This window comes from Ahaetulla prasina, chromosome 7 (genome assembly GCF_028640845.1).
Source record: "Ahaetulla prasina isolate Xishuangbanna chromosome 7, ASM2864084v1, whole genome shotgun sequence".
NCBI lineage: Eukaryota > Metazoa > Chordata > Lepidosauria > Squamata > Colubridae > Ahaetulla > Ahaetulla prasina.
Window position 1 is genome coordinate 979182 of NC_080545.1, and position 27661 is coordinate 1006842.

At 42.1% G+C, this 27661-nt stretch overlaps 1 protein-coding gene across 6 annotated transcripts in view; it reads right to left on the minus strand.

The window, feature by feature from the left end:
- The window catches only part of SEMA3D (semaphorin 3D), a 125719-nt gene that overhangs the window by 72345 nt on the left and 25713 nt on the right, over positions 1–27661 (minus strand). For 4 of the 6 annotated variants that reach the window (XM_058190050.1, XM_058190048.1, XM_058190049.1 and 1 more), the window contains exon 2: positions 8110–8302. In XM_058190050.1, coding sequence (XP_058046033.1) covers positions 8110–8260 — 151 coding nt within the window. In that variant the 5' untranslated portion in view covers positions 8261–8302. Of the gene's footprint in view, positions 1–8109; positions 8303–10941; positions 11083–24064; positions 24101–27661 lie in introns of those variants that run through there. The other 2 variants (XM_058190047.1, XM_058190051.1) reach the window with 2 other exon arrangements.

Here is a 27661-nt window from a genome sequence, read left to right on the forward strand (position 1 = left end):
CTAGTCATCTCTGTAAGCATTTGGAACTTTCTACCTTAGGAAAAAAAATGTTCACAATTCTAGTATAAGATTCATAACTTTCCACCTCCAGGCTACTGAGGTCTTTGGCTAGATAGTCAGTTTGGCTATTATGATAGAACACTTTGAATCAAAAAGTAGAGAATTGTGGACTTGAAGGAGACTCCAAGAAACATCTAAGCCAGGAGTGTCAAACTGGTGGCCTCTGGCTACCACGCCCAGCCCAGCTCCACGAAGGAAAAAAAAACATTGTGATACGTCACGTGATGGAAACATGACGCCATGAGTTTGACACCCGTGATCTAGGCCAATGTTTCTCAACCTTGGCAACTTTAAGACAAGTGGACTTCAACTCCCAGAATTCCCCAGCCATTAAAGTTCCCATGGTTGAAAAGCACTGATTTAGACCGATCTTTTACACTGTACAGAACTAATGAAGCCATCTTCAGTGGTAGCTGCCCAGTTCTACTTGCAAATCTCCAGAGATGGAAAACCCACAACCTGTGTAAGTGACCCTGTTTCACTCTTGTATAGATCCTGTATTACAAGAGTGTAGAGAGATATAAGGAAATAGCTTGTATTTGGAAAAAGGAGGAAAAAAATGAAAGGTCCAAGTATCGAAAGGAGCTTGACATATGAACAGAGTTTGAAAAGCTGAACATCAGCCAATTGTGTAGGGAAACTGCCAAAAGGGCAAAACCCATTTTTCAGTACATCAATATATACCATATTTTTCAGAGTATAAGATGCACCTTAGTTTTTGGGGAGGAAAATAAGAAAAAAGCTGATTGGCAGGTGGATGGGCCTCCCGGAATACCCCCAATCAGCTGTTTCCAGAGGTGAATTTTAGCAACAGGTTCCTTGGTTGTGAGCTCTGTGCCTTGCTTTTTTTGGCTTTTTTTTTTCTGCCTCTGAAACTCTGTTTCAGAAAAAACTTTTTTCTGCCTCTGAAAGCCTCCAAAACAGAACTTCAGAAAAAAAGCCTCTGAAGCTCTCTTTGGGAGCTTCTTTTCTGAAGCTTCTTTCAGCCTCTGAAACTTCTGTTTGAGAAGCTGGGTGGGGCTACATTCGGGATATAAGACACACCCAGATTTTCACCCTCTTTTTTGGGGGGGAAAAGGTGCATCTTATACTCCCAAAAATATATATGGGAACAAATTGTCTCATTCTCCTCTTCATATTATTATGCCCAATTCTGGGCACAGTAACCTAAAATGACCACCAATAAACTGTAGGAAGTTCAGAAGAAGATTTGAAAAACGAATCCTTGAAGAAATGGCTCAAGGAATGGGCAATCCTTGGCCTGCAGAAGAGAAGAGAGGAGACCAAAAGAAGGGACTTGCTCTCTGTTGGCCCAGCAAGCAGGACCAGAAACAATGGGAAGCAGACTCAGAGAAGAAGTAAGAGAGGTCAACTAATAGAAAAGGTTGCCTTGGAAAATGGATGCTACCCTTCACCGGAGCTCTTTCAAGTCACCCAAAATGCTTTAGAGATCCTGTATTACAGCTTGGGCAGAGCTTCATATTTGATTCCAGAAAGTTGCTTCCAAGCATCATCCACGGATTCCCTGGAAGACACCAGATACCAGAACCAGGGAAGGGCTGGATGCGTGTCTCCGTTTGGTCCGCTCCAGAATCATATCTGAAGCCCTCTAACCGAAAAGGCCTCTCCAGGCAGAGAGCAGCGGCTTTGCCCTATTTATTTGGCCTCCCTGTTTTCGCTACAATTGCAATAATGAGCCCTTTTGACTGAAGCCAAAGAGAACCGATTCTAAGGGCTTTAGACGTCTCCCAAAAGAGAAAATCATGCCCGGACATGTGGGAAGCCCTGTGCAGTGGATAAATAAATACATTTCCTTGAAATGCCTTCTTCTCCGTCCTAGGACCAGCTTAGCTATCAATGTAATCGCGAAAGGCACCAAGCAGCCCCATTAGAACTTTGAAGACATAATTGTACGTCATATTTTCAAATAAAGTTTGACGGAAGGCCCAGCTGCACAAACAGGCCTTTCAAAAATATTGTGGCGCTTATCAGTATTATTACCAAGACGATGAAATGCTCTTTTGTGCCTTCAAATTGTTGGTGACAGAACAATAAGCCCGATTCCCAGAATGTAGCCAGTCCAAATAATTAGCTTATAAACATTGTGAATGAAAATGTGTCCAATCTGAAACAGTTGTCATTACAAAGACGACCTTGGGCTGTGGGTTTGCGCAGGTTCCCTTCTTATAACCCGGCTTATCTTACTTCTGCTACTGCCAAGCAAAGCAAAGTCATCTTGTTACTCAAGCAGTTAAAAATGTACTTTTTTAAAAAGAAAAAAGACAAAATAACATGGAAATTGTCTACATGCTTAGCCGTTGATCTGAGGCATGGAAAAGACCCTCCGTTTCCCCTAATCGTAAAACAAAAGTGAAGAACCAAATTAACTGTTGGCACTTCTCTACTTACATCAATTTATTAATGTCATCAAACATTGTGGGGAAAAAGATAGTTTTGACCACTTTATGTACCTTAAAGTGAATTTTCAGAAAGTGCTAAGCGTTAAGCATGTGGCTGGGGAATTCTTGGAGATTTATTTATTCATTCATTCATTTATGAATGTATTAATTTGTTTACTAAATTTATTTTGTAGCAAATGACTCAACGGAAGCAGAGATGAAGAAGTCCCACCTGCCTTAAAACTGCTGAGATTGAAAAACCCTGATCTAGATCCACAAAAGTGGGCTAACTACTATACGACCTTCCTTTTTAATGGTGTGGCTGGGGAATGTTTTGAGATAGAGGCTGCATGTGGTCGAGGGATATGGATTGGGGAGACTTCCTGACTCTCCACCCTTTCAACAGCTGAGAGCTCCATGCAGTTCCAACGTCAGTTCCATGCAGGACTGTGGCCGAGTCAGGAGCCGGAGTTCCCCGAGGGTTTATATTCTACAGCAAGAAGAGCTTCACCGATTACTCCACTGGACCCACTCCCTTTTCTCTCTGCAAACTCACAGCAGCAGAGATGGGGAGGTGAGCATTGTCCCAAAAAGTCTCTTTTACTGAGGATCCCTCCTGGTTACAGGACCACCACCACGTTCTCTGGAGCCGGGTTTTGCAGAATTCTTCCTAAAGGGTATAGAATGTCCTTCTTGCATGCGGCATATTGTCTCATGCACCTCAGAGTTCTCGAAGAGAAGGCCATTCAGTGAAGGAGGGTTGACTTTCCTCCAAATGGAAAGTGAATCCTACTTTATTGGGTTGGAAAGAAGACTAGGGCAGCAGCAGGTTTAAGGATGGTCTGCTTTTACCTACTCAGAAAGTAGCCTTGAGGATATTGGGGGTAGCAAGACTGCAGCTGCAGACACTACAAATGGCCTAGTGAGTAAAGCATCTGATAAGGACCACGTTGAACTCTACTCTCAACCACAGAAAGTTCACTGGGAGACTCTTAAGCCAGTCCCAATTTCTCAGGCCAACCTACTTCTCAGAATAACCGAGTAACAAAGTTGGAAGGGACCTTGGGGGTCTTCTGGCCAACCCCCTGCTTAGGCAGGAAACCCTACACCACTTCAGACAAATAGTTGTCCAAACTCTTCTTAAAAACCTGGTTAATTATTCTCACTTTTAGGAAGTTTCTCCTTATTTCTAGGTTGCTTCTTGTCCTGCCTCCACAGAGTTGTTATTGGGATAAAATGAAAGGAGACTGCATCTAATCTCCCTTGAGCTTATGGAAGGAAGGCAGGAACGAGACTGAACAAATAAAAGACAGAAACACACAAAAGTTTAGAGGACTTTCACTCTCATTCCATTCTTCCACAAAGCTTCCACTGGTGATTGGACAGAGATCCACTCCAGTCATCCAAGCAAAGTAGTTTTGTGGGGTGAACTTTCCCAAGTCACCGCAACTGGGTGGCTTTGCTACCTAAACTAAGGAGAAATGTCCTTACAGTGAGGGCAATTAACCAGTGGAACGGCTTGTCTCCGGAACTTGTAGCTGCTCCAACACTGGAGGTTTTTAAGAAGAGCCTGGACAACCATTTGTCTGAAATGATACAGGATCTCCCACTTGAGGATGGGGGTGGACAGAAGATCTCTAAGGTCCCTTCCAGCTCTGTTATTCTGTTATTTCTTGTTGAACGTATCTTTTCTTTTATGTACACTGAGAGCATATGCATCAAGACAAATTCCTTGTGTGTCCAGTCACACTTTGCCAATAAAGAATTCTATTCTATTCTATTCTATTCTATTCTATTCTATTCTATTCTATTCTATTCTATTCTATTCTATTCTATTCTATTCTTCTGCTGCAATTGTTTCTCTGGTCCTCCAGAGGAGTCTTCTGCATGCCAGAAACCATGCGCCAGTACTTGATGCCTTGCAATGGTGCCGAGGCTGACTGTGTGGCCACCGACGCTTGGAGGAAAGCTCTGCTTTTGTGTGGGTCTACTGTAGAGAGAGGACAGAAGAGTTTATTGAAAGACGAGTTCATTCCAAAACACAACAGCCGTTTTCAGAGGCGTGTGCCAAGAAACAGAGAAGCCGCTTGGAGCCTTCCATTTGCGTCTCCTCATACACTCCAAGTGTCCCAAGGACAGTGAGCAGTCCAAGAGCCAAACGCCACCACTTGACTCCCAACTGTGCAAAAGAACAAATAAAGCAGAAAATGGCTAAATGCCACCACATTTGGTAAGCGCTGTCAAATCCAGCCACGGCTGGCCTTAAGTGGGAAGCCATTCAGGGATCTGATCCCGTCTTTGTTATCTCTCTTAACTGGAAATGAGACAAATGGGTTTTAATTCGTAACAGTCACTTCAATCTCTGTTCCCCATCTTTTACAACTCTGTTAGGTTTCTAGCTTCATTGCTAAAGCAATCAGCACGTTGAGCCCTTCGGGAAAATATGCAAAAGTTAATGTGAATGGCCGCTCTGGGGCTGTGCTATAAAAGAAGAAATAAAACTTTTTATGCCTCTGGCAAATTTCATTGAATGCTGCCTGCTGGGAAGACCCTAGAGGCCTTTGGAGGTCCTTGCAGTGCAATCTTAGAAATTACTGTAATGGATGATTTGCCCCACACACGCCTGCGTAATTCATATTCTCATCCTCTTTCTCTCATGCGCTTTTTTAAAAAGGACAAGCCTGGAGTTCAGGTTTATCTGAAAACCCATCACCCTACAATTCGTCAGCTGCCAGAAAAAAATGTCAGAGATGCTTAAAAGATACTGTGAGTCAGGATAATTAAATTCAAAGCTGGGCTCTTAACTAATTCTGTGAATCGATCCAGAAAGGAAGAAGACTTCATTGTGCTAAGGAGAAGCTAATCTGGAGGGAAATAGTAGAAACAGATCATGATGGAGTTAAGCTAACATATGAATGTGACTTCACATTTATCTCCCAGTCTGAAGGGTGTGCTTGAGTCTTGATGGCATCCAAGAGCCACATTCCAGAAACAAAATTAAAAATTAAGCTTGACTTAATGTAATCTTGAAATAAACACACTCAAAACTGTAGAAATAATAATATATTTTAGGAGAAACCTTCCTATATTACCACCTCTTACAATACACAGCAATACAGTATCAGCAGTAGAGACCTTCAAGTTTAGACATTTTATAATATCTCAAGGCTTAAAATGAACACCTGACATCAAAAAAGTCATCAAAAAAGCATCACTAAAAATGTTCTTCCTGCATCAACTCAGAAAGCTCAAACTGCCCAAGGAGCTGCTGATCCAGTTCTGCAGAGGAATGATTGAGTTTGTCATCTGCACCTCTATAACTGTCTGGTTTGGCTCTGCAACCCAACAAGACAGACACAGACTTCAGAGGATCATTAGAACTGCAGAAAAAACAATGGCTACCAGCCTGCCTTCCATTGAGGACCTGTATACTGCACGAATCAAAAAGAGGGCTGTGAAAATATTTACAGACCCCTCACATCCTGCTTCAACTGCTACCCTCAAAACAAGGCTATTGGGCATTGCACGCCAGAACAATTAGATGCAAGGACAGTTTTTTCCCTCACGCCATCACTCTGCTTAGCAACTAATTCCCCAAGATCAACCTGGGCTTTGAGGCATGACTTTTGCCCTCCTGGCTGTAGTCAGTCTGTACCTCCAGTGAGTCTCCAAGTGGCATTTAGAAAGAGCCACTCCTTCTCAGGGGAACGGAGCAAATGTGTGGGTGTGAAGTACAGCTAGCTAGTAGCCCAGGCCAGGGTATATTCTGTTGTAATTGGACTTTTGACCAATCAGCTGGTTTGAAAGTTGCTACTGGCCACCGCCATCTTGTTACAGAATCCAACTTGCCACATTCCAATTGTGTTTGCTCTCTCTCAGTTCTCCCTTTCTGTAGGATGGGAAATTCTATGCATCGTATCATATCATACAAGTTGCTTCCGGGCCATCCTTGCCAAGAGGTACAGGAAAGCAGTGGGTGAAGTGTAGCCAGACATTCCTGGTGAAAGGAAACAAAGCCTTGGGGAGAAGAAGGAGAGAAGCCACCCTTCTAGGTTCAAGCCAGCTGTTCCACTGTCTCCACCGCCTCCCTTTCTTTCTCCCTCCTATCTCATCTCCTGGGACTCAGCCAAGTCCACTGGAGAATTACGCTGCCGTATCTTGTGGAGAAATATTTGCTTCCCCTCCCCCCCGCTTCCAACGGAGACCCTCTTGCAAGTCCAAAAAAGCAAAACCCGGGCAAGTTCATAACTGTTTACACTGTCATGAAACCTAGAGGGGTCAGTTCTCAAAGGTTATTCTTAGTTCAGCTGCTGCATAAGCCACTGATGTCACTCAGGGAAGGCTGGGCTGCAGGACGGTGGAAGGGATAATTAACAGAGAGGAAACACAGAAGACAGAAACATGGGCATCCATATTTAGCATCTAAAACAGGGAGAAGAAGCATCACAAAAAGCACTTATTATCCACTTAGGCTGAGCCTCTCCGGCATCAGTTCTCCAAACTTGTAGCTGGGACTTTCCTTCCAGCATCTGGAAGCTGTGTTGGTGGAGACATGTTTCATCAAAACTTCTGACTTCCTTCAGAACATTTCAGATGTCTCAACTGGTGTGTGTGTGTTTATGTGCGTGGAATGCCGATGCTTCTTTGACTAGGAAGACTGCAGATTCACCCCATCGTGAAGACCAGCAATGGGTATTCATGTTGGCTGAAAACTGGAGAATGCTTTATTAATTCAGCCATGGCCCTCACTGGAGAACTTCAGGAATGCATCTGGGCTGCATCCCATTCTCAGAAGAAAGCCACTATCTTAAAGTCTCCTTATTCAGGGCCAAAAGTATAAAGGGACTTCAAGAATTCGAGATCCTTTAAGATTTGAGATCCACAAGGAAGGATCTCGTATTGTTTTGTATGTTTGTGGCTTTTATATTATGCGACATTCTAAGTTTTTTTCTTAGCAGTGTTGATTTTTAATTGTTTTATCGTGACGTTATCAGCGAAGGATTACTAAAACCAGTTTCACAAATCTTCAATGCTACTGCCAGATATTTCTGCTCAATCTAAACAAAACAAAACCAAATAAAGATTTGTGTTGAAAAGTTTTGTTTGCCAAGTAAATTCCATTTTCAGAAGGTCTGATGATAATTGTGTTGCATGCTTTTATTTAATAAGATAAATTATCTTGTACATATCCTGAAAAATACCATAGGAAAGTCACTGCCAGAACAAACACCACAAATCCCAACTATATTGGATCTAACGGCTCATGTTCTATGCAATATTTTACTCAGTGAAACTTTGGTAGTTGACCATCATAAAGTATATTAAAAAAACCATTTATACAGCTATCAGTAAATCTATTGGAAGATGTGGAGAGACCTGGCCCTAGAATTGCCAAGAGCGGGACACAAGTGAATGGATAACATCATCATCAAATAAATCTGTAAGTATGAAATTTGTAAATTAATACAAATTGATTGAACTAATCTAATTTAAAATAACCAACCTTACCCAGATTCAAGACAACAAGCAATGGGTGGAAAGTAATCAAGGAGAGAAGCAACCTAGAACAAAGAAGACACTTCCTAACAGTGAGGACAATTAACCAGTGGAACAGCTTGCCACCAGAAGTTGTGGGTGCTCCATCACTTACCTTTGTAAGAGAGTTTCAGTCTTGGAACATGGTGCTTTGATGTCCCCTCAGCCGAAAAGAGCAGAATCCCCCAAAATAGAAGTAGACATAGAAGTTGTGGCTTGGAAATGCTCGCCCTGTTCATGCCTTCACAATGGTGCTTTCTGTTCATATTGCAGAAAACTTGTCTTTTCTCAGTTAATCCAATAGAGGTCTGTAAAGAGAAATAAAAGATCATCTTTTCACAAACAGAGCTTGGAAAACACTTTGGCAGAAGTGTAAACTGTTTGACAGCTACACATTCTATTTTAAAAGCTAAAGTACTTATGATGACCACAGATCAACGATACACCCACCACTTCACCATGGATAAATAAATAAAAACAGGGGTATGAGATAAATTGATCATATTTGCACTAGTTATTGCCACATTTTCACAGACGGCTGGAGGTTTCTCAGGATGCACTAACTCCCAAAATGAAGTTCCATTCCAAATTGGAGAATTCATAAAATATGTTAGTTTCCAGTTGACTGATCTGGAACTACACAGTTCAACTATACTGAAGAAATTGGGCTCTTATGTTTTATGATGGTAAATGACAGATGCCTTCTGTCTGCCAAAACTTAATGTAAATTTGTAGATGCTACAAGTTCTTACGAAGTGCAAAAGGCTACTAATCCCAAAGGAGGAGGTGTTGCGGATGTGTTAAATGCCACACTCTAAGTAAGTGTGTGTGTTTGTGTACATCTGCTGAAGAAATACTTCTTCTTCTTCAGAGGATATAAAATTTGGCAAAGATTAAATTAGGAATCAAATCTTTGAATTTTGGAAAATATTTTTGCCTCCTTGCATTGCTGCAGTTATTTCTGGGGTAATTTCTCTGGAAAAGCCACGTCAGTTGAGGTGTATCTGAGTGAGAAACGTGTCCCATTTCAGAAGAACAGATACACAGGCCAGGAAATTGAGATAAATGGAAAAGAGCTTAAGGAGTTTGGATTATTTTTCTGCTCAATTAGCATGGAAGACAGAGAAAGTGAGATATGATAGGGACTGGTGATGGATATAAAGCGTAGGGAGGTTGAAGGACCCCGAACATCTGGTATTTTCCAAGCAAGCTGTGACATCCTGCAGGCTTCATCAGGATTTTTTTTTTTCAGATTTGGAAAACCTTGGAAGGAGAACTCATAAAGAGCTTTGAACCCTGGGACAGTCCTTCTCTCTAGATGTTCTGTCACAATCTTCATGGAGCCAAAAGGATTGAAGAGTTTATGTCCCCATAAACCTCCCTTCCCTCTCTCTCTCTCTCTCTCTCTCTCTGATTTCCATCAGTTGGCACCTATGCCTCCCCGGAGGAGAGTTTTACATACAATCTGGGATTCTCATAAAATCAGATCTCAGCTCTTCAGAAGCACAATCTGTAGGCCAGGATTAGCATCCCATCCCATCTTCAACCTACTGTCAATCACTCACATACTCAGACAGAAACTCAAAGAGGACTTTTTGGGGGTTGCTCGGTGGGTGAAGAGTGCTTCAAGTCAGACTTGATTCCTAGTGACTCACCACACGGCATGAGATTTCCGTATTCCCCTCTGAGACCTTGTGAGAATTTAGGGGTCCAGACCCAAGTTCCCAAAGATTTCAGCCATCTCACACGACAGTCCATGACTTCTCATTCATGAAAAAACCTGAGGTGACACTTATTGGCCCAGAGAAAGGAAAAACTGAACCAAAAAGAGCCCACATAGCACACCCTGAATTGGACTACAAAACAAACCGTTTCCACTCCCTCCAGTGACTTGGGGTTACTGCAGAGATGTGTATTTTCTGTGTGTTTCCTTTTGTCTATTTATTGCAAAACATCATTCAGATGGAACACAACCACAAAGGATCCCTTTATACCTACGGCAGCTGGAGAGCCAACCCAAGGCCGGCCAATACACGTTCCCTTCATTCATTCAGGCCTGGCAGAAGCAGAAAGGAGCTCTTGAGCACAGCCAGGTAGCCAATGCCTTATTTTATTCTTCATGACAGGGAATAAATGTTATTAATGTTCTTTGGTAGGAACAACCTTTCTCCTCTCCCATTCAATTTTTAAAAGAGTGTGTGCAGGTGTATCACAGGGTGATACCTTGTATGTCCAATCACACTTGGCCTCTCCTCTTGTCTTCTCTTGTCTTCTCCTTTTCTCCATTCCATATTTTCCATTCCATTCCATTCACATATCCATGGCCATGGTTGTGGCCACATTTTTGTAACAACATCCCATTTCATGAGATTTCAGTCTTCTCCGCAAAGACCTTGGGGGACTTCAGGTGGCCATCCCCAAATTTCATAAGAATCCATGCTTACTGAAGTCTCACGAGATTTGACAATATTCAATGTTTTCGTGTATTTTTTAAAATTAGTTATTGACATTTTTGCTTCCACAAGAACTTGCTATTTTTTCAAAGAATCTGCCTTATAAAATGTCCCTTCCCTCCAGAGCCATAACTGCAATCAACCATGGTTACACTGGACAAAATTCAACACTGTCTAGAAACAGTGGAAATTGGTAGTCCAACACATCTGGATGGTACTTGATGGGGAGAAAAATAAAGGTTGTTTAGGTGTTCTTCTGAGTCCTTCGGGAGAAGGGCGGTATACAAATTTAATAAATAGATAAATAGATAAATAAACTTCATCAACTGATTAAATTGAGGGACCTAGTTTCCACGTAGAAAAACACTGTGAATATAATGTCCCCCCATTTCTTTCTCCTTTCCAAGTCAGGTAATTTACCTACATTGCCAAAAGCGCTTTCTGTTTTTCCCTACAATGGATCGCCCAAACAACCTGTGTGCAGCCAGACTTACTTCAGAGGGTTCAGCCAGGACTCTGACTCCACAAGGGCCCGGCTGCCCTTCTTCCCCTGAGGGTCTGCTGCTTCATTCGGATGGAATTTATGATTTTCCAGGCGTGGCTCTTGAGCCTCTGCTGAGAAAACTTGGCGCCTTTTAACTTGAGACCTCAACTCCAAATATTTGGTGTAGCCCTGGATCTCGCATGAAGGTAAACGCTGCAGTCCAAATTCTCAGCGTTTGGAATGCCTGCCGCCCTTCTTCTCCTCTCCCCTCTTCAATTTGCAAATATCTGGAATTTGAGCATTTGTCTTGACAGCTTTTTGAAAAGGGAGCCCTGCACTTATTTAACAGTAGCCAGATGTCCCTGCATCACTCAGTTATAAGGCCTCCACCTTCGTATCTCTGTTTCAGATCGCAAATTTACAGTAAATGGGCACTCCACACTTCCTGGGACTTTTGTTGACCTGAACTGAATAGATCTTTCCTTCTAATACAATTTACAATTACAGCTATTATAATGCCTTCATTAAACTTCTAAATCTAGAGCTGGAAAAAGGGTGAACGAAAGGAATCATGTCAAAATAGCACACAGAATTCAAAGAGTGTCATTTTCAAAATGCAGCTACCTTCTAAGCAAATGAACCGAATGTTTTGTTAGTGTAAATAATGTACAACTAAACCACCGTAAAATATCACCGCAGAGCTTCTATCCAAGGAAAACTTTTGAATAAAGTTGACAGAAAATTAAATACTTCAAAGACTTCAAAGTAATGCAAGCCAAACAATGTGTAGAAGCGAGTAAATCTACAGGGTACAATTCATTCATAGGTTAGTGCCTTCTATATAGGTCAGTTTTAATGCGCTTTGATTTCCAAATATTCATATAAAATGGTGGAAAGAAACCAATATTGGAAGCTGGTATACTTTATTCACGAATCAGTATATTATGTCAAATGGAAAATTGTTTATTTCAAAGTTTGCAAACTGTGACACGTTCTATAAATCAACATTCACCACAGTTGCAAAATCTAAACATGACAAGTTTGGAAAATAAAAGAACTGCCCAAACAGAGATTTTCAAACTTTCCCTGTTCAAGAAACTCTTTCTACTACACAATGTTGATGAGAAAATGCCCCTGGCCTGCCCAACAATTTTTTAATTTATAAAAAGTTCTGTACAGTTCCCTAATCCAGTAGATTTTAGTCACCGATAAGCAAACAATGAGCCATTCCATTTTATGAGGGACGGCAGGGAAATTGTTCTCTTATCTTACGTGCTGAAGGCAGCTAGACTTCAACATTGCTCACAACACAAAACAGGCAATTTTTCAGCGTTGAGATCCTGTATTTTCTCAAAATCGCTTAGACTGGAAGCTAGAGGAAGCGAGACTATAGAAAAGTGACAACCCCAGAAGTTGACTTCTGTTCCATAGTGTCTTGAAATACAATGCTTACAAAAACTGATTGATTACAAAAGCTAATGCTGTTTTTTTTCTTCTTCTTGGCATTTGGTCCCAAAATTCAGGAGTTCGGGACATTCTCCAGTCTTCCATAATTGGTTTGTTCAGCCGTGTTTTTACATGAATTGAGAGCAATGTAGAATGCAACTGTATTCTGTACTGAGTCCCTAGGGAGATAGGGCGGTATAAAAGTACGAATAAATAAATAAATAAATAAATAAATAAATAAATAAATAAATAAATAAATAAATAAATAAATAAATAAATAAATAAATATTCCTGGGGAACATTTTCTAACGTAATTGGGAGAATAATCATTGGAGTGGGAAAGATGATGGTGAAATTCCATTAGATTTGGACCCTCTCTAAGACTTTATTTGGAAGAAATCAGCTCCTACTCTAAGCCTAAACTGGTTTTAAGAGATCTAGATATAAAATGACATTTTATTTCCATGTTAGCCTTGCTCTTTCTGTAATCAAAACTATCTTCAAAGATGCTTTATTTATTTTTCTGCAGGATTCTCATATTCCATTTATTATGTTCTGTGGGGAGCACTGATGGTCACATTTAGCTCTCTTTGTTGTTATTTGTGGTGATCGATTCCATAGCAGTGCAACACAATCATTTCACGAAGCGGTTAGAAAGTTCAGGTCTTATTTGGCAATTTTTTGTTATTAATTTTGGCTTGGCTACCATCTTCCAAACAGAAGACCACAATTCTGGAAATGAGACAGCAAAGCAATTAGAACGGTTGGGGAAAGTTTCTGATTATACTTTCAATAATCTGGTTGTTTTAGCACAGGAAGAAAAAGATAAACGAGCTCATTACAGAGGTATATAGAGGTTTTTTAAATGATAGACTCTACTTCCTCTTAGCTTCTCGAATACGAGAATTAATGCTGTTTTCTTAAACTGGTGTCCTGGATTCCATTTCCCAGAATTCCCAGTTAGCAATCCATCCTTTCTGGTAGAGACTACTTAGGAAAGCTAATATAGTCGGGAGAAATTACACTTAAGGAGAGGTGATAAATAATTAACCTCTAATAATAGCGGGTCCGCATTTCTTTTGGCAAAATGTTCCAATAGAAGAGAATATTTGTAGCTCGGGATTGAAATGAGAGATCCTTGGGGCTCTCTGGGCTTGGTTGTTTCCTTGCAGATGTTTCCTTGCCCAGCTAGGTAACATCTTCAGTGATAGAAGGGAGTAGTGTTAAAAAGAGTGCCAACCCCACTCTTTCTACCACTGATGGAGTTACCTAGTTGGGTAATGAAATGTCTGCAAGGCAACAACCAAGCTCAGAGAGCACCATTTTGTTTCTCATCATCAGAGTCCATTGGGTGGCAAAGCACATTTCCTCTGGCAACATCTCAAAAACAAATAGCCCTACAGCCCCTCTGTAGCAAAGCTCATCGCTTCATTATCTGTAGAGATGCACGTGAATCTCCATAGCCTGGAAATAAATGCGTCTCTTTCAAGGCCTGGGAAAATTACGCTTCAAATTTGGAGGGTCGTATTCATACATTTTGCAAGTGTTTCAGGCCTCATGTTGCTGTGGACATTTTCAAACCTGGAATGTACCAGCACGCTTCATTCCTTAGTATCATGCATGAGATGCATTAAAAATATATATGATTTTTTTCCCCCTGGAACAAATAGAAATTAAACAGAGTCTCTCTTTCTCTCTCTCAGCCAAATATTGGAGGCCTTTCAGGAATTCCATTCCATGTTTTTGCCTGGGATTTTAATACGGGAAGGAGATTGACAGATATCCACATTCTGAACATCTTGACTGATGGCCTCTTCATGGAAGACTACAATAGAGGTTCACTCATTTAGTGAATGCTTTGTTTAGCGGCCGCTTGCAGTTACAGTGGTGACAAAAACGTAATTTGGTGACCAGTCCTCACATATACAACCTTTGCAGAACTGCAGAGAGCAAAAGAAAGCTGAAGTGAGATCATCAGCACAATCGTAGCTGCTTTTCTTAGTGACCAAGTTGCCTGTCACAATTGTAGTCACTAAACAAGGAGCGCCTGTAATCCCTCTTTTGTCGTGGTCAGCTTGGAGAAACTGCATGCAAGTTAGGCTGGGATATTAGAGAAAGTATAAAAAAAAAGACTGTGAAGAGAGAACAACAATAATGTTGGAAGGGAAATGGAATATTAAAAATATTTTTCCTCCACTGAGTTTTTATTCAGGTTATTAATAAACACCCAGCAAGTAAACCTCAATATCTCTGAAAGTATTGGGAAGAACCTTATAGGCCCATCTGTGTTTTTCTGGAACCTTGACCAAATTCCTCCCGTGATAACTTTCTTTGTTTTCCTCCTGACTTGGCAGGAGGGGCCGTGGGGAAATATGGGTCCCTGCCTGCCAGGCTTCTGTAGGGAGTGAAGAAGACTCTCCCCTTATCTTCAGTCTCTCCTTGGGTGGAAGTGGCTGTTATCTGACATGTTCTGTGGGGGCAGAGGACTTGTTCCTGGCTAAGGCTGTGAAGATGTTAAATGACTTTCGCACGAGGAAACTCCCCAGGAAGACACAAAACCCGCACTGCCAAGTCTCACAAAAACAAAGGCCAGCCACATGGTGGGGGGGGGGGGAGAGAAAAAAAACTATCAGGCCTTCAAGCTTTGAAAACGTCATCAATCCCTTTGCATGCCTGTCCTTTTTTTTTTTAAAGACAAGACCAACTTGGCTTTTAAATATACTTTTTGCTCATAATAAGCCTTCCTCATCCCAGCCTTTCTTTCAAGGAAGGTGTTATAGTTCCTGCACCAGCCTTTTGCTTCAGGCGAATACTTGGCTCCTTTTCCTCCTTCTCCTCACCAGGCTCCTTCTCACTTTTTTCTTAGGGCTTGAAAGAAAAAAAATCACCGGAGGTTTTCAAGAAGAGACTGGATAGCCACTTGTCTGAAATGGTCGAGGGTCTCCTGCTCGAGCAGGGGGTTGGACTAGAAAACCTCCAAGCTCCCTTCCAATTCTGTTATTCAACACTTTTGTTCACACTTTATTGCAAAAAAACCTGGGTTCATAATACTTGAACTTAAATGACTTAATCCTTCAGTGTCCACAATCCTCTGCATTGCATAGCATTCCTAAACTTGGTGCAGAACAAACAGACGGTTAAAAACGTCGGCAGTAAAAGAAATTATTCATGTGTTTTTTAAAAATTAGAACCCTCGTATGAAGAGAATACTGTAGCACAATAGTACTTTTTTTTGGGGGGGAGGGGGAACCAAATTTTCGAAAGCCCAGCATTGAAGATTTAAACATCTCCAAGCACTGGCCCCAAAGAACTCAGAAAGATCGGCTTCCAGGAATAGATATGTGACATTTCACTTCCCACTTTCCATAACTGGGATCCAAAAGCTACACTGATCGAAGTATATTTAAATTGATTGCAATCACACTCTCTGGCTTTTTCGATCACACGTTCACACTCTGAATTCCATCTCACCAAGAGACACAACAGAATCCTGAAATAGTTTCATGTAGCTGGTGTGATTGCGGTATTGTTAGATATGAAACAAAATAAAATAGTCCCAGGCAGAATAAAAAGTGAAATGGAAAATAAAGTTGGCTTTCTATCATCTGGGACAGTCTTGCTTCCTTTTTGTTGGGTTTTTTTTACACATGGAACATTTGAAAAATGCAGCCCTTACTTGCAGTGCAAATAATAATCTATTTATTATCTGCAGTGCAAATAATAAATCTATTGTAATGTCCTTCCTGTTAAAGACTACTTCAGCTGTAATTGCAATAATACAACAGCAACCAATAGATTTAAACTTAATGTTAACCGCTTTAATCTAGATTGCAGAAGATATGACTTCTGTAACAGAATCATCAGTGCTTGGAATACTTTACCTGACTCTGTGGTCTCTTCTCATAATCCCAAAAGCTTTAACCAAAAACTATCTACTGTTGACCTCACCCCATTCCTAAGAGGACCATAAGGGGCGTGCATAAGCGCACAAACATGCCTACCGTTCCTGTCCTATTGTTTTTTTCTTTTTTCTTCTTATATATATATATATGCTTATACTTCCTCATACTTCCTCATATATATGTTTATATACTATATAACCATTTTGTGTGTTGCGTATGTATATTGTTGTGACAAAAATAAATAAATAAATAATAAAATAATAATAAACCGAATCCGAAGAGAATCAGCTCCAACAGAAGAGAATATCGGTAGTTCAACTTTGTATCACTCTCTTTTGTCTTTCTTTTTCTGAAGCCTCGTAGAAACTTAAGAAAACATTGGTCTGAGCTGACAACAGGAAAAAAAAGAGAAATATAAGCGCCTCGAAATGTAAGACATCCCTATTGCTTTCTCTCTCTCCCATAGATCACCCCAATATAAAGGAAAACCACTTTTCTCTGTTAGATATATTAAATTTCGTCTTACTTAGGCAAGGAGGCCTAGCATGGATGAATCCCAATAGAACCAGGAAGCCGTTTATGGCAGTAGATCATATATTACTGAAATTCAGCGAAAACAGGAATATAACCAGCCAAAGGCCTTTGTACTCTACTCCGAGCAGCAAGGTTGGAATGATACTCATGAAACCTTTTCTCTCTGTTGTTTCCAAAAAATGTAATGGGTGGCATGGCAGCTTCCCCTCCCAAAATGATGTAGCCAGAAGAGATACCATCACTGATAGACCAACTTTTGAAGAATTTAATTGTCTTTTAAGGGCAATTAGGCCAGTGACCTTTTAAATTTGAAAGTGGATGCTTCCATATTTTAACAACAGATATATCGTGTGCCAATACCTTCTGGAAACAAATCAAGGAGAGGAGCAACCTAGAACTAAGGAGAAATTTCCTGACAGTGAGAAAAATTAATTACTAACATGGCTTCCCTCCAGAGGTTGTGGGTGTTCCAACACTGGAGGCTTTTAAGAAGAGATTGGACAGCCATTTGTCTCTAATGGTCTAGGGTTTCCTGCTTGATGAGGGGGATGGAGTAGAAGACCTCCAATGTCTTTTCCAACTCTGTTCTTCTGTTGTTTTGTTTTGTTTTTGCTTACTTCCTAATCTTGCCTATGACCTACCATCCAGGGACTAGCCTGGTCCAATCTTCTTACCTTTTTATGATCAATAAAATTAGATTAGGTATCACAAAAGAGGAGAAATAATGATAATTGTAATATTGGCAGAACCCTATAAAATTGAAGAGATACTAGTTGGGGAAAAAGGGGGGAAATATCATTGACCGTCTCAAGCACCCCTTCAGAAAACCTCAAAAGTATTTCCAAAATCTCTAGTTTTGGGTGCAAAGGTCACCACAAGGCTAAAACCCGTTGTGGACTATCATTCCACCTAATGAGTCCTCGTAACCTTAGGATGTGGTGACAGGTCTTCAAACCCACCTCAACTGGCAGGTGGCCCCCCTGCCAACAGAGGCCCCTGGGCCGATCTTTCATCTCCATGTTGGGTCTACATCAACCAAGGCAGCAACTGCTCAAGATGGAGCCCATCATTCGAAGTTATTTGGACAAAGAGGACAACCCGATTGTGGGCTGCTGCTGTTGGGTCCAGCGAATCACGAAGGAAACTGGCCCAGGCCGATATCTGTATCTGGCTTGAGATGTGATAAACTGATTATTTTTTTAACCTTTCCCTTCTAGGTTCCCATTTATCATGCCTTTAAACTTTAAAAGTTTTTAAAAGAGGGCCTCAAGGAATTTAGGCTGGTGCAGGGAAGCACTGTTTCTGTCCAGCTTTTATTTATGATGGCATCAGGAGGGCTGGAGTTATGTCTCTCGCTGGCTCGCATTCTGGAAAACTCTTCATCCTCACTTCCCATGGCCTGTCCAGGAAATCCCTCTGCACAGAAGGTCAGAAACACACACACACACGTTCTCTTCTTCTTTCCTTCCAAAATACTCACACATACAGCCCTCTTCCCTCTGCTACAAACTTCCATACTGCCAAAAGTGCATTAATGATAACTGGAATTAAATCTGGAATGATTGACTAATAACTAATGTAGGAAATATTCAATCTTGAGGAACATCTCCCAAGTTTCCTTTGAAATTTTGTTATTATTTAAAAAAAAATTTTTATCCCAATGTAGCCATTTTCATGGACCGCGCTGAGTACAAATTGACTTCAAACTGACTTTATTCTGTTCCAGGACTGCTCTTTTATTCTATTCATATTCGTTATCACTTGCTATGCTAAACTTTCATATCTTATTAAATTCAATACAATCTAATAAACCATCTGTTAAATACTGAAGGTATAGGATAAATGAGACGGCAACTGAAAGGAACAAGGGCTTTATTTAATCAGCGCAACAGGCGCTGGCTGAGACAACGATCATAACGAGGGCGAACAAGCCTAAAAAACTGAGGAGAACTCTGACAGCTCCCTTTTTAAAGGGCCAGCTGTCAGAAGGCGGCTCCAATCGCCGCCCTGCTGGTTTCCCGCTCTATTAGCCGGCTCGCGCCTTAGCCAATCAGCAGCCGTCTGCTGTTGGCAAGGCGCGAGCCGGGTCGTAAGTCCGAGGACTCTACACCCCTTCCTTCCCAGTTAGCGCATGCGTAGTCAGACAAATGCGCGGGCTGGCGTCGACTCCGCCCAGATCTTCTGAGTACAGGGGCGGCTCCCGGCACAGGAGGAGGAGGAGGTGCCGAAGCTCTGTCGGGTCTGGCCTGGGCGGCTCCCAGCAGAGGAGGAGGTGCCGAGGCTCTGCCGGGCCAGGCCTGGGACGCTGCCCTCGCCGCCGACTCCGGACCGGTCGACCGCTTGGACCCATTTGTCTCAGGTAAGTCCCCCGTCGAGACCGCTCCGGTTTTGAGGGTTGGAGTCCTTCGAACAGCTTGAGGACACCCGGAGCCAGACTGAAGTCGGGCTCTTGACGGGGTGGTCCGGGAACTTGCATACAGTCTCCGTTAGCTGCATGGTGCTGCCCCGGTTGTTGTTGGGTTGCCATGGGGGGCACTGGTGGACTTTGTAGTTGTTGTCGTACCATGGGGGCCGTTGATGGGCCTTGTAGTTGTTGGTCGGGAATAGGGGGCGCTGATAAGTCTTGACGTTGCTGGTCTGCCTCCTGGGCGTGGGAGCCGCCGCGGATTTGGTTTATGTGCCGCCCATTCTCGATCGCTTCCAATCGGACCCTATAAGAGCAGGGTCCGTTACACTAACGATGCGGCCCGCCAACCACTTGGGGTTTGATCCGTAATTTTGGGCAAAATCAAATCCCCACTGCAAAGGACCTGGTTCCGCCTCCCGCTAGGGCATCTCTCTGGGCAGTACGATGGGTGAAGCCGGTCCAGGTTAGTCCTGATCCGCGCCCATTAATAGTTCGGAAGGGCTCAGGTTCGTAACAGGGCAGGGGAAGCGTGCTGAGCCAGGAGGTACTGGCATATTTTAGCGTGCCAATCTGGGCCCAAACGCCCAACGCCTCTTTTGCCGACCTTACTGCCCGTTCTGCCCGGCCGTTAGCGGCCGGGTGGAAAGGCGCCGTAGGGGCATGGCGAATGCCATGCTTGGCAAGGAAGGTCTGAAAGGGTGCTGCCGTAAACTGGGGCCCGTTGTCCGACACTACGATGTCGGGTAGCCCATGGGTTGCAAAAAGCCGTTCTAAAACCCTAATGGTCGCCTCCGCTGTGGTGGACTGCATTCGTGCCAACTCCACCCAGCGGGAGTATGCATCGACGATCACTAAAAAGGATTGGCCCTGGTAAGGTCCCGCGAAATCCAGGTGGATTCGGGCCCAAGGCGACCTGGGAACTTCCCAGTCCCTGACAGGTGCGGCTGCCGGCGCTGGTCTGGAGGCTTGGCAACGCTGGCATCGTCCAACCCACAGCTCTATGTCGCGGTCCAATTTGGGCCACCACACATAGCTGCGGGCCAAGGCCTTCATCGTCGATGCCTGGATGGGCCTCGTGAAGGCTATTTAAAATTGGCGCCTAACCGCCTCGGGTGCCACTACTCTATTTCCCCACAAGAGGCATCCTTTCAGCGCAGACAGCTCATGCTGTCTGCGCTGGAAAAATAGGAACTCGGAGGGACAGCTGAGGACGGCCACCCTCTGAGTACCCAGTTCATAACTTGGGATAGGGTAGGGTCGGAGGAAGTGCCTCTGGCAATGTCAGAGGCCGATACCGGCCCCTGCCACTCATCAATGAGTAGCACCGAGGAAACGGGAGCCGGATCGACTACTGCTACCGGGAGCGGGCAGCGGCTCAGGCGCCTGCGTGGCTAATTTCCGCCTGACGGTATACTAGGCGGTAATTGTATGCCGCCAAGAACTCGTCCACCTGGATAGGCGGGCGACAGTATGTTCGGCGATTGGCGGTCATCGCCATCAAGCCCAAAAGGGGCTTGTGATCTGTGACCAACACGAAGAATCGCCCATAAACATACTCGTGGAATCTCCTGATTCCAGCCACAGCCGCCAATGCCTCCTTGTCCAGTTGGCTATAATTCCGTTCGGGCGCGGAGGCGTCCGGGCATAATGATTCTTTAACTTGACCAGTAGGACATCCCAAGAAACTTCACGTAGCAGTTGTGGAGCCGCTAGGGCCTTAGCTGTCTTAAACATTTCTCGGCCACACAAACTGAGGAAATACCCTTTTTTTCGTAGGTCTGACATTTCCGTGAGCTCGTTAGCTTGTAAGAAGCATTCAAACCTTTCTATAAAAACGTCCCACGTTTCTGCGGCCGGCTCAAATGGGCCAAATGACGGTTGGGTCGCCATTTCAAAAACCCAAGGTGGGTGAAGTAGCCTAGTTACTTGTTCTTTAGTTGTCACGCCTCAAAATTAAAATCCCACCTTCGTCGCCAGTGTTAAATACTGAAGGTATAGGATAAATGAGACGGCAACTGAAAGGAACAAGGGCTTTATTTAATCAGCGCAACAGGCGCTGGCTGAGACAACGATCATAACGAGGGCGAACAAAGCCTAAAAAACTGAGGAGAACTCTGACAGCTCCCTTTTTAAAGGGCCAGCTGTCAGAAGGCGGCTCCAATCGCCGCCCTGCTGGTTTCCCGCTCTATTAGCCGGCCCGCGCCTTAGCCAATCAGCAGCCGTCTGCTGTTGGCAAGGCGCGAGCCGGGTCGTAAGTCCGAGGACTCTACACCATCTACACACTTTTTGTAAGTTTTCAAGGAGCTCAGCTTCTTTTAGCGATAAAGGAGAATATTTATAGAAATGAGGGGCTCTTGGTGCTCTCTGAGCCTGGTTGTTTTCTTGCAGACGTTTCATGACCCAACTAGGTAACATCATCAGTGTTCCAGTGTCCTGTCTATCCAGGATGGAGTACTCACAGTAACACCCATAGAGTATCCCATAGTGCTTGCTACTTTCCTGGCTTTCTCTTGAAAACAAATTAATGAGTTTGTATAATGAAGAGAGTAAAAAACATGTTTGGATGGTCCAGTTACAGACTGAACTCATCTGAAGAAGGAAGAGGATTTTTATATCCTTCTGAAATGTCTTTCTTATCAGAAATATTTGGGAGTGTTTGGTGTAACACTACCAGTAGGATAGATACAAGAATCTGACAACTTTCAACAGAACAGCTGTCATAACTTTGTTAAATTTGGAACTTATACAGAGAAAGTGCCCTATTCCAAAGACTGACTGGCAATGCCATGTCCAAGGAATAGGTTTCCTACTACTGTGGTTTTTACAAAGAAGCCAGCAGAGACTATTCAGCAATAATGTCTTGCTGAAGAGATTCTGTTGTTGAAGTCACATTTTGTTGGTGACTTTTCTTCCAACAATTGATCAATCACAGATAGGCAACTGTCCTTCCCTATTTCGTAAAACAATTTGATTAAAGCAGGAATATTGCTCACAATTCTTTAGAATTGCCCCAGTGTGTCAAACCCAATAAATTCTGATGAAATAAATAAAAAGCAATATATGGCCTAAAATTCAGAAGTAAATGTCCAAGTTCTGAAATATAACAGTAAATAATTGTTCATTAACCATTGGTGCATCAAATATAAAGATTAAGACAAAGTAGCCAGAAGAAATAGAAACATACTTCAGATATCTAATTTAAAAAGTGTGTCTTTCTTTCTTTCTTTCTTTCTTTCTTTCTTTCTTTCTTTCTTTCTTTCTTTCTTTCTTTCTTTTTCTTTCTTTTCTTCCTTCCTTCCTACCTTCCTTTTCTTTTCTTTCCTTTCTTTTTTCCTTCCCTTCCCCCCTTCCCTTCCCTTCCCTTCTTTTTTTCCTTCTCTTCCCTTCCTTTCCCTTCCCCTCCCTTCCCTCCCTCTTTTACCATAAAATATCACTATCACACAGCATGCTTGAAGATACAAATACTTTTGCCAGTAATCCAAATAACTGACCTAATCGTGGTTAATCCTCCCCGACTCATTCTGGCAAAAACCCAAAATAAGTGTGCATGATAACATTACTTATTTGGATGGGGATTCTGTAATGCTCAACTCTGAAAACATCGCCTGTTAAAGAAAGACGTTTCCTCAGATTTAGTGCTTGGAAATAATGTCCAACAAGATGGAAAGGAAAAATTATCAACACTGTGAAGACCACCAAATATAAAAAAGGCAAAGGAAATAAACCAACCACTGCTACCAACAGATTTTTTCACCAGAAAGTCAGCAATAATAACTTTTCTTCTCTAGAAAGTAAGATATAATTTGACATAAAGAAAATCTGAGTTATTTACCCAGACCAATGATATTATTCATACTGGAAAAAGGGAGCTAACAATTACACAATTTAACCCAGCAAGTGAAAAGTTATATTGAACAATATTGGTGATTAATGCTGTACCGTTCAGCTCCAAGTTTATTTCAATCAAACACTGAACAGATAAAACCACAGGACAAAACAGTGAATTCTTTAAAAGAAAAAGTTATTTATCCAAACCAGACCAACTATATTATTCACCCTGGAAAAAGGGAGGTAACAATTACACAATTTGCCCCAGCAGGTGAAAAGTTAGATTGAACAATATTGGTGATTAATGCTGTTCAGTTCAGCTCCAAGATGATCTCAATCAAACATTAAGCAAATAGAATTGCAGGACAAAAAAGTGAATTCTTTTCTTGTGAACAAGAGGAAGACTGGATATAAATCACAAGCTAAAAAGATAGTACAGAATGCTATTGTTGCTATTATATATATATAAATATATATATAAACAACCATTAACGCTGCGTATTGCAGTAGAGATGAGAATAATCCCACTGCATAGCTAGCTAACATCTGCCAGGCCTGCTTGGAAATGCGTCCACTGAGTTGAGTGGGGCTGACTTCCAGCACTCTGAATACAGGAGTGCAGCTTTAAAATGACTTTCCCAGATTCCACCTGCCTGGAAAATCTGTAAAAAATACAACAACATCAACAACAAAAAAGGCCATAAAAATTGCTACCTCCGATTTGGCTGCATGGGAAAACCCTTTGCTGTTGTTAAGCATCCATCTTGGACCACTTCCAAAACCAATTCTGATAAAACCCTAGTCATCGTATCAAAACAGAAGCTTTCTCTCTCAAATTTCAGCCCATCCCGGAATCCTTCCTCCTGTTCTGCACACGGATTCCTTTCCCTGCCTCCTCACTCTTGGTCCAAAATATGCAAAGAATGACATTGGCTGCAACTTCACAGCTTCAAGAGCCGGTGAGAACACAAAATCTCAAACAACAGCGAGGAGCCTTGCTTAAAATCAGAACATACTTCCCAGCTGTCCTCTTCCATCTGTCTCCAATCGGAAGCTCACGGCCCAGAGGGATGGCCTGTCTTTTCTGACCATTTTTTGATATTCCGCGATCGATAATCAAAGACAGGAAAAGCCACGTCCCTTCCTGACTGGCTGCACTTTCTCTTTTAACAAACACAGAAGTCTGATTTCTTGGTTTTCTATTTAAGTGGGCAGTCAATCTGAATTAAATTGTGCCCTTTATCATTATCCTCCTGCATGCATTTTGGAAAAGGCAAATATAAATATGGGAGCACTGACAATATATTACTTATTGGAAACATTGAAAACTGTATTTATTATTATCTGGTTTACCTTGCCCAAAATGATAAAAAAGTTGACAAAAGCAGTCTTGACTTAGCACTTTCCAGAGGCATTGGACTGCAAAACCCATAATTTGTAACCAGCATCTGGGAACCATGAGATTTGCAGTCCAGCATATCCAGCAGGCACCAGTTTAAGGATCAGAGGTGACTTGAGTAGCAGTACATACTATATTCTTCTTGGCTCTCCTTATACCTCGATATTCTGTTTGTATAAATACTCAAAGACGCTTGGGATAATTTGAAAAATGCCAAGCAGAAAATGGCAGTTAACAATAAATGGCACTTAAAATTAAAAAAGAAAAAACAATAGTATCAATATTACTTAACAGTGCTATGTCTCCTGTCTGCCTTTTTCTAAAAACTGGCCCTCCTATAACAGAATAATTCTTCACTGTATTATATTTCACCAAATGTATTATCCGAGTATTTTCCAAGTGTTGGGCAAGCTGTCTTCTTCTCATAAACACCTGCAGCTCTATGGACCTGGGAATAAGTCAAACTGAACTTTATAGCATTTATCTCTGAGGGTATTGGACTATAACTTCTCTGCAAGTGATCCAAGTCAACTTCAATATACAGAAACTTCTTGCTTAACAGGAAATATCTTGGTTCAAGTATTCAGCATAGACTCTCCGTACTTTAATTGTTCCCATACATTTGTTTTAAGATCCACTAATATACCAAGTCTCTTTGCATCTTCTTTCTATTTCAGTCAAAAATGTGCATCTATTTAAGTACACTTCTCCGAAAGGGATTTCCACCCCAGTTCCAACTAGCTCAAGCTTTCCTAACTTGGCCTAGCTACTCCCAAGGAAACTATCTAGGTAACATTTGAACATCTGGACAATGCAAAGAGGAATTAAGATTTCTTCTATTAGGCTGAGTTCACAGTAAAAATGCATGCAATTTGGCTGATAGCCTTAATATAAAATAAATCTCCCCTCATAACGCATTAAATGGCATGAACCTTTGCCAATAAAATCATTTCTGCCTTCGGCATTCCTTCGGTCATGTCAAATGGAAAATGTGTGTTTAACTTAAAGCAGGATAGATCCACCTGTCTGGAAAGAGTCTTTGGGGTGGACCTCATGTGCTCCAGGAGGAACTAGTCACAACCTACTTCAGGAAGTTCCACGAAGATCACAGAGGTAGCTACAGGACTTGTGGGGCGGGTGAAAATCCCATTTGTGCTTCAGTCAGTCAATCATCTCAACCACCAGCCAATCCAACTGACCACGGACAACTATTGCTTTCAAAACATTTGGGCCACCTTCAGTGTTTGTCTCTGTCTTTCAAGAAATGAGCAAGCTCAAGACAGAGAGCTCAGTCACATGGTATAAAACCCAACATTGGGCTGTAGACCGCAAGGATTAAGTTTCATTCAGGGCATGAGCTGGCCAGTTTTTCAATGGTGGACACAGCTACATGATGGCTCCGACTCCAGAAAGATTTCCTTAAAAACTTTTGATCAGCTCTTCATACAATAAAGGCCAAATGTGAACAGATGCACAATATTTGAATCTTGGGCTACTTTTGAGACAACCACTTCAAGTGCCCAGATGCTGCCTACTGAAGCAGTGGAAATGGAGACAACAGAAGGCCTTCTGTTTCCAAGCCTTTAACCCATCTCTATTCCTCTGTCACTTTACTCTCTTGTACCCGTTGCAAGACCACAATCATCCTTGAACACCAACTGGCAGTCAGAAGACACAATAAAAATTCTTTAATTTCACAGCATATAGACAGAGTTAACCATAGTTTCAATTGAGAAAATGTGACCATCCTAGACCAGGCCAAATCCAAAAATGAAAGCCTGGCACTCTGACATATCAGCCATCAACAGACACATAGACATAAACAACATCTGTAGACTAGGCAAAAAGAGAAAATAAACCAGCCCAAAAGAGAACAAAAAGACTCCAGCATCTCCCCACCAGGAATCAGCACCCAGATGAGTGTAGATTAATTCCAAGGTTAACTTCAGACCAACAATCAAGTAAGCAATATCAAGAAACTGCCAAAGAGCCATCAATAAACAGCCCAACCAAAGAATCTCTAAGACCACAACTCACCCACCCACCCACCAAGACAAGACACCAGAATATAAACTGACAGTAAACAGCACTTGTAACTAGCACTGATGATGTTACCTAGTTGAGTCATGAAACATCTGCAAGAAAACCACCAAGCTCCGAGAGCACCAAGGACCCCTCATGTCAACCCTGAGCTACAAATATTCTCCTTTATTCACCCGTTAACCTTCAGCCAAACTCAAGTTTGCAAAACCTCCCTAGGAAGCCTTTTCAACAAGGGCTGCAGAATTCTCCAATTCTATTCCAGTGTGAACAATTGCTGGGCATTCCTTGGCGGTAACAGTTTGATGCTTATCCTGATGATCCTTTTGCCAACTGCTCCATGGCAGTATCTGAAAATGGTGCTAAAGAAACCTGTATGTTTCCACAGCCGCAGACATTCACCTCGACGACAAAGATGTCAGCCAGGAAGCAGGCGGTGTTATTTTGTTCCGCGCGTGAGATTTCTACATTAAGAATTGATGATCCCATCTGGGTAAACTGGAACACTTGATCCATGCAACAGATGGTATGTTCAGCATATGTGCAGAATGATTTTCACTGGATACTTTGAAAAGAGGGAGGGCCTCTTCCCACATCACAGTTTAACACACACAATGGAATTGTGGAACTGTTTTGTTTATATTGTAATTTTCCAGAACTTCTTCCTTTTCTCATTTCTTTTTAATCTGCCTTTAAACTGCTTGATAGTTAACGTTGCAACGTGGGTACTTTTGTCACTAGGTTTAAACATAATAAGGAGGGTATGAGCCCTGGTGTGGCGCAGTGGTTAGAATGCAGTATTGCAGGCTAACTCTGCCTATTGCCGGGAGTTCGATCCTGACTGGCTGAAGGTTGACTCAGCCTTCCAGCCTTCTGAGGTCAGTAAAATGAAGACCCAGATGGTTGGGGGCAACACACTGGTATTATAAACTGCTTAGAGAATGCTGTAAAGCACTATTAAGTGTAATATAAGTCTACGTGCTATTGCTATTGCTAAAAAAATAAAGCATATATAAAACCTGAAACTTATATTGAGCAATTGAAATAACTGACTTTTATTTTTATGTACCCTCCAGAAAAGCAGGTGTCACTTTTCTTCCTTTCAAACAAACACTTAATGGCAAATTTGGGTTTATTACTGTTTAAAAGTAACCATTTCAAACTCTTAAAAAAA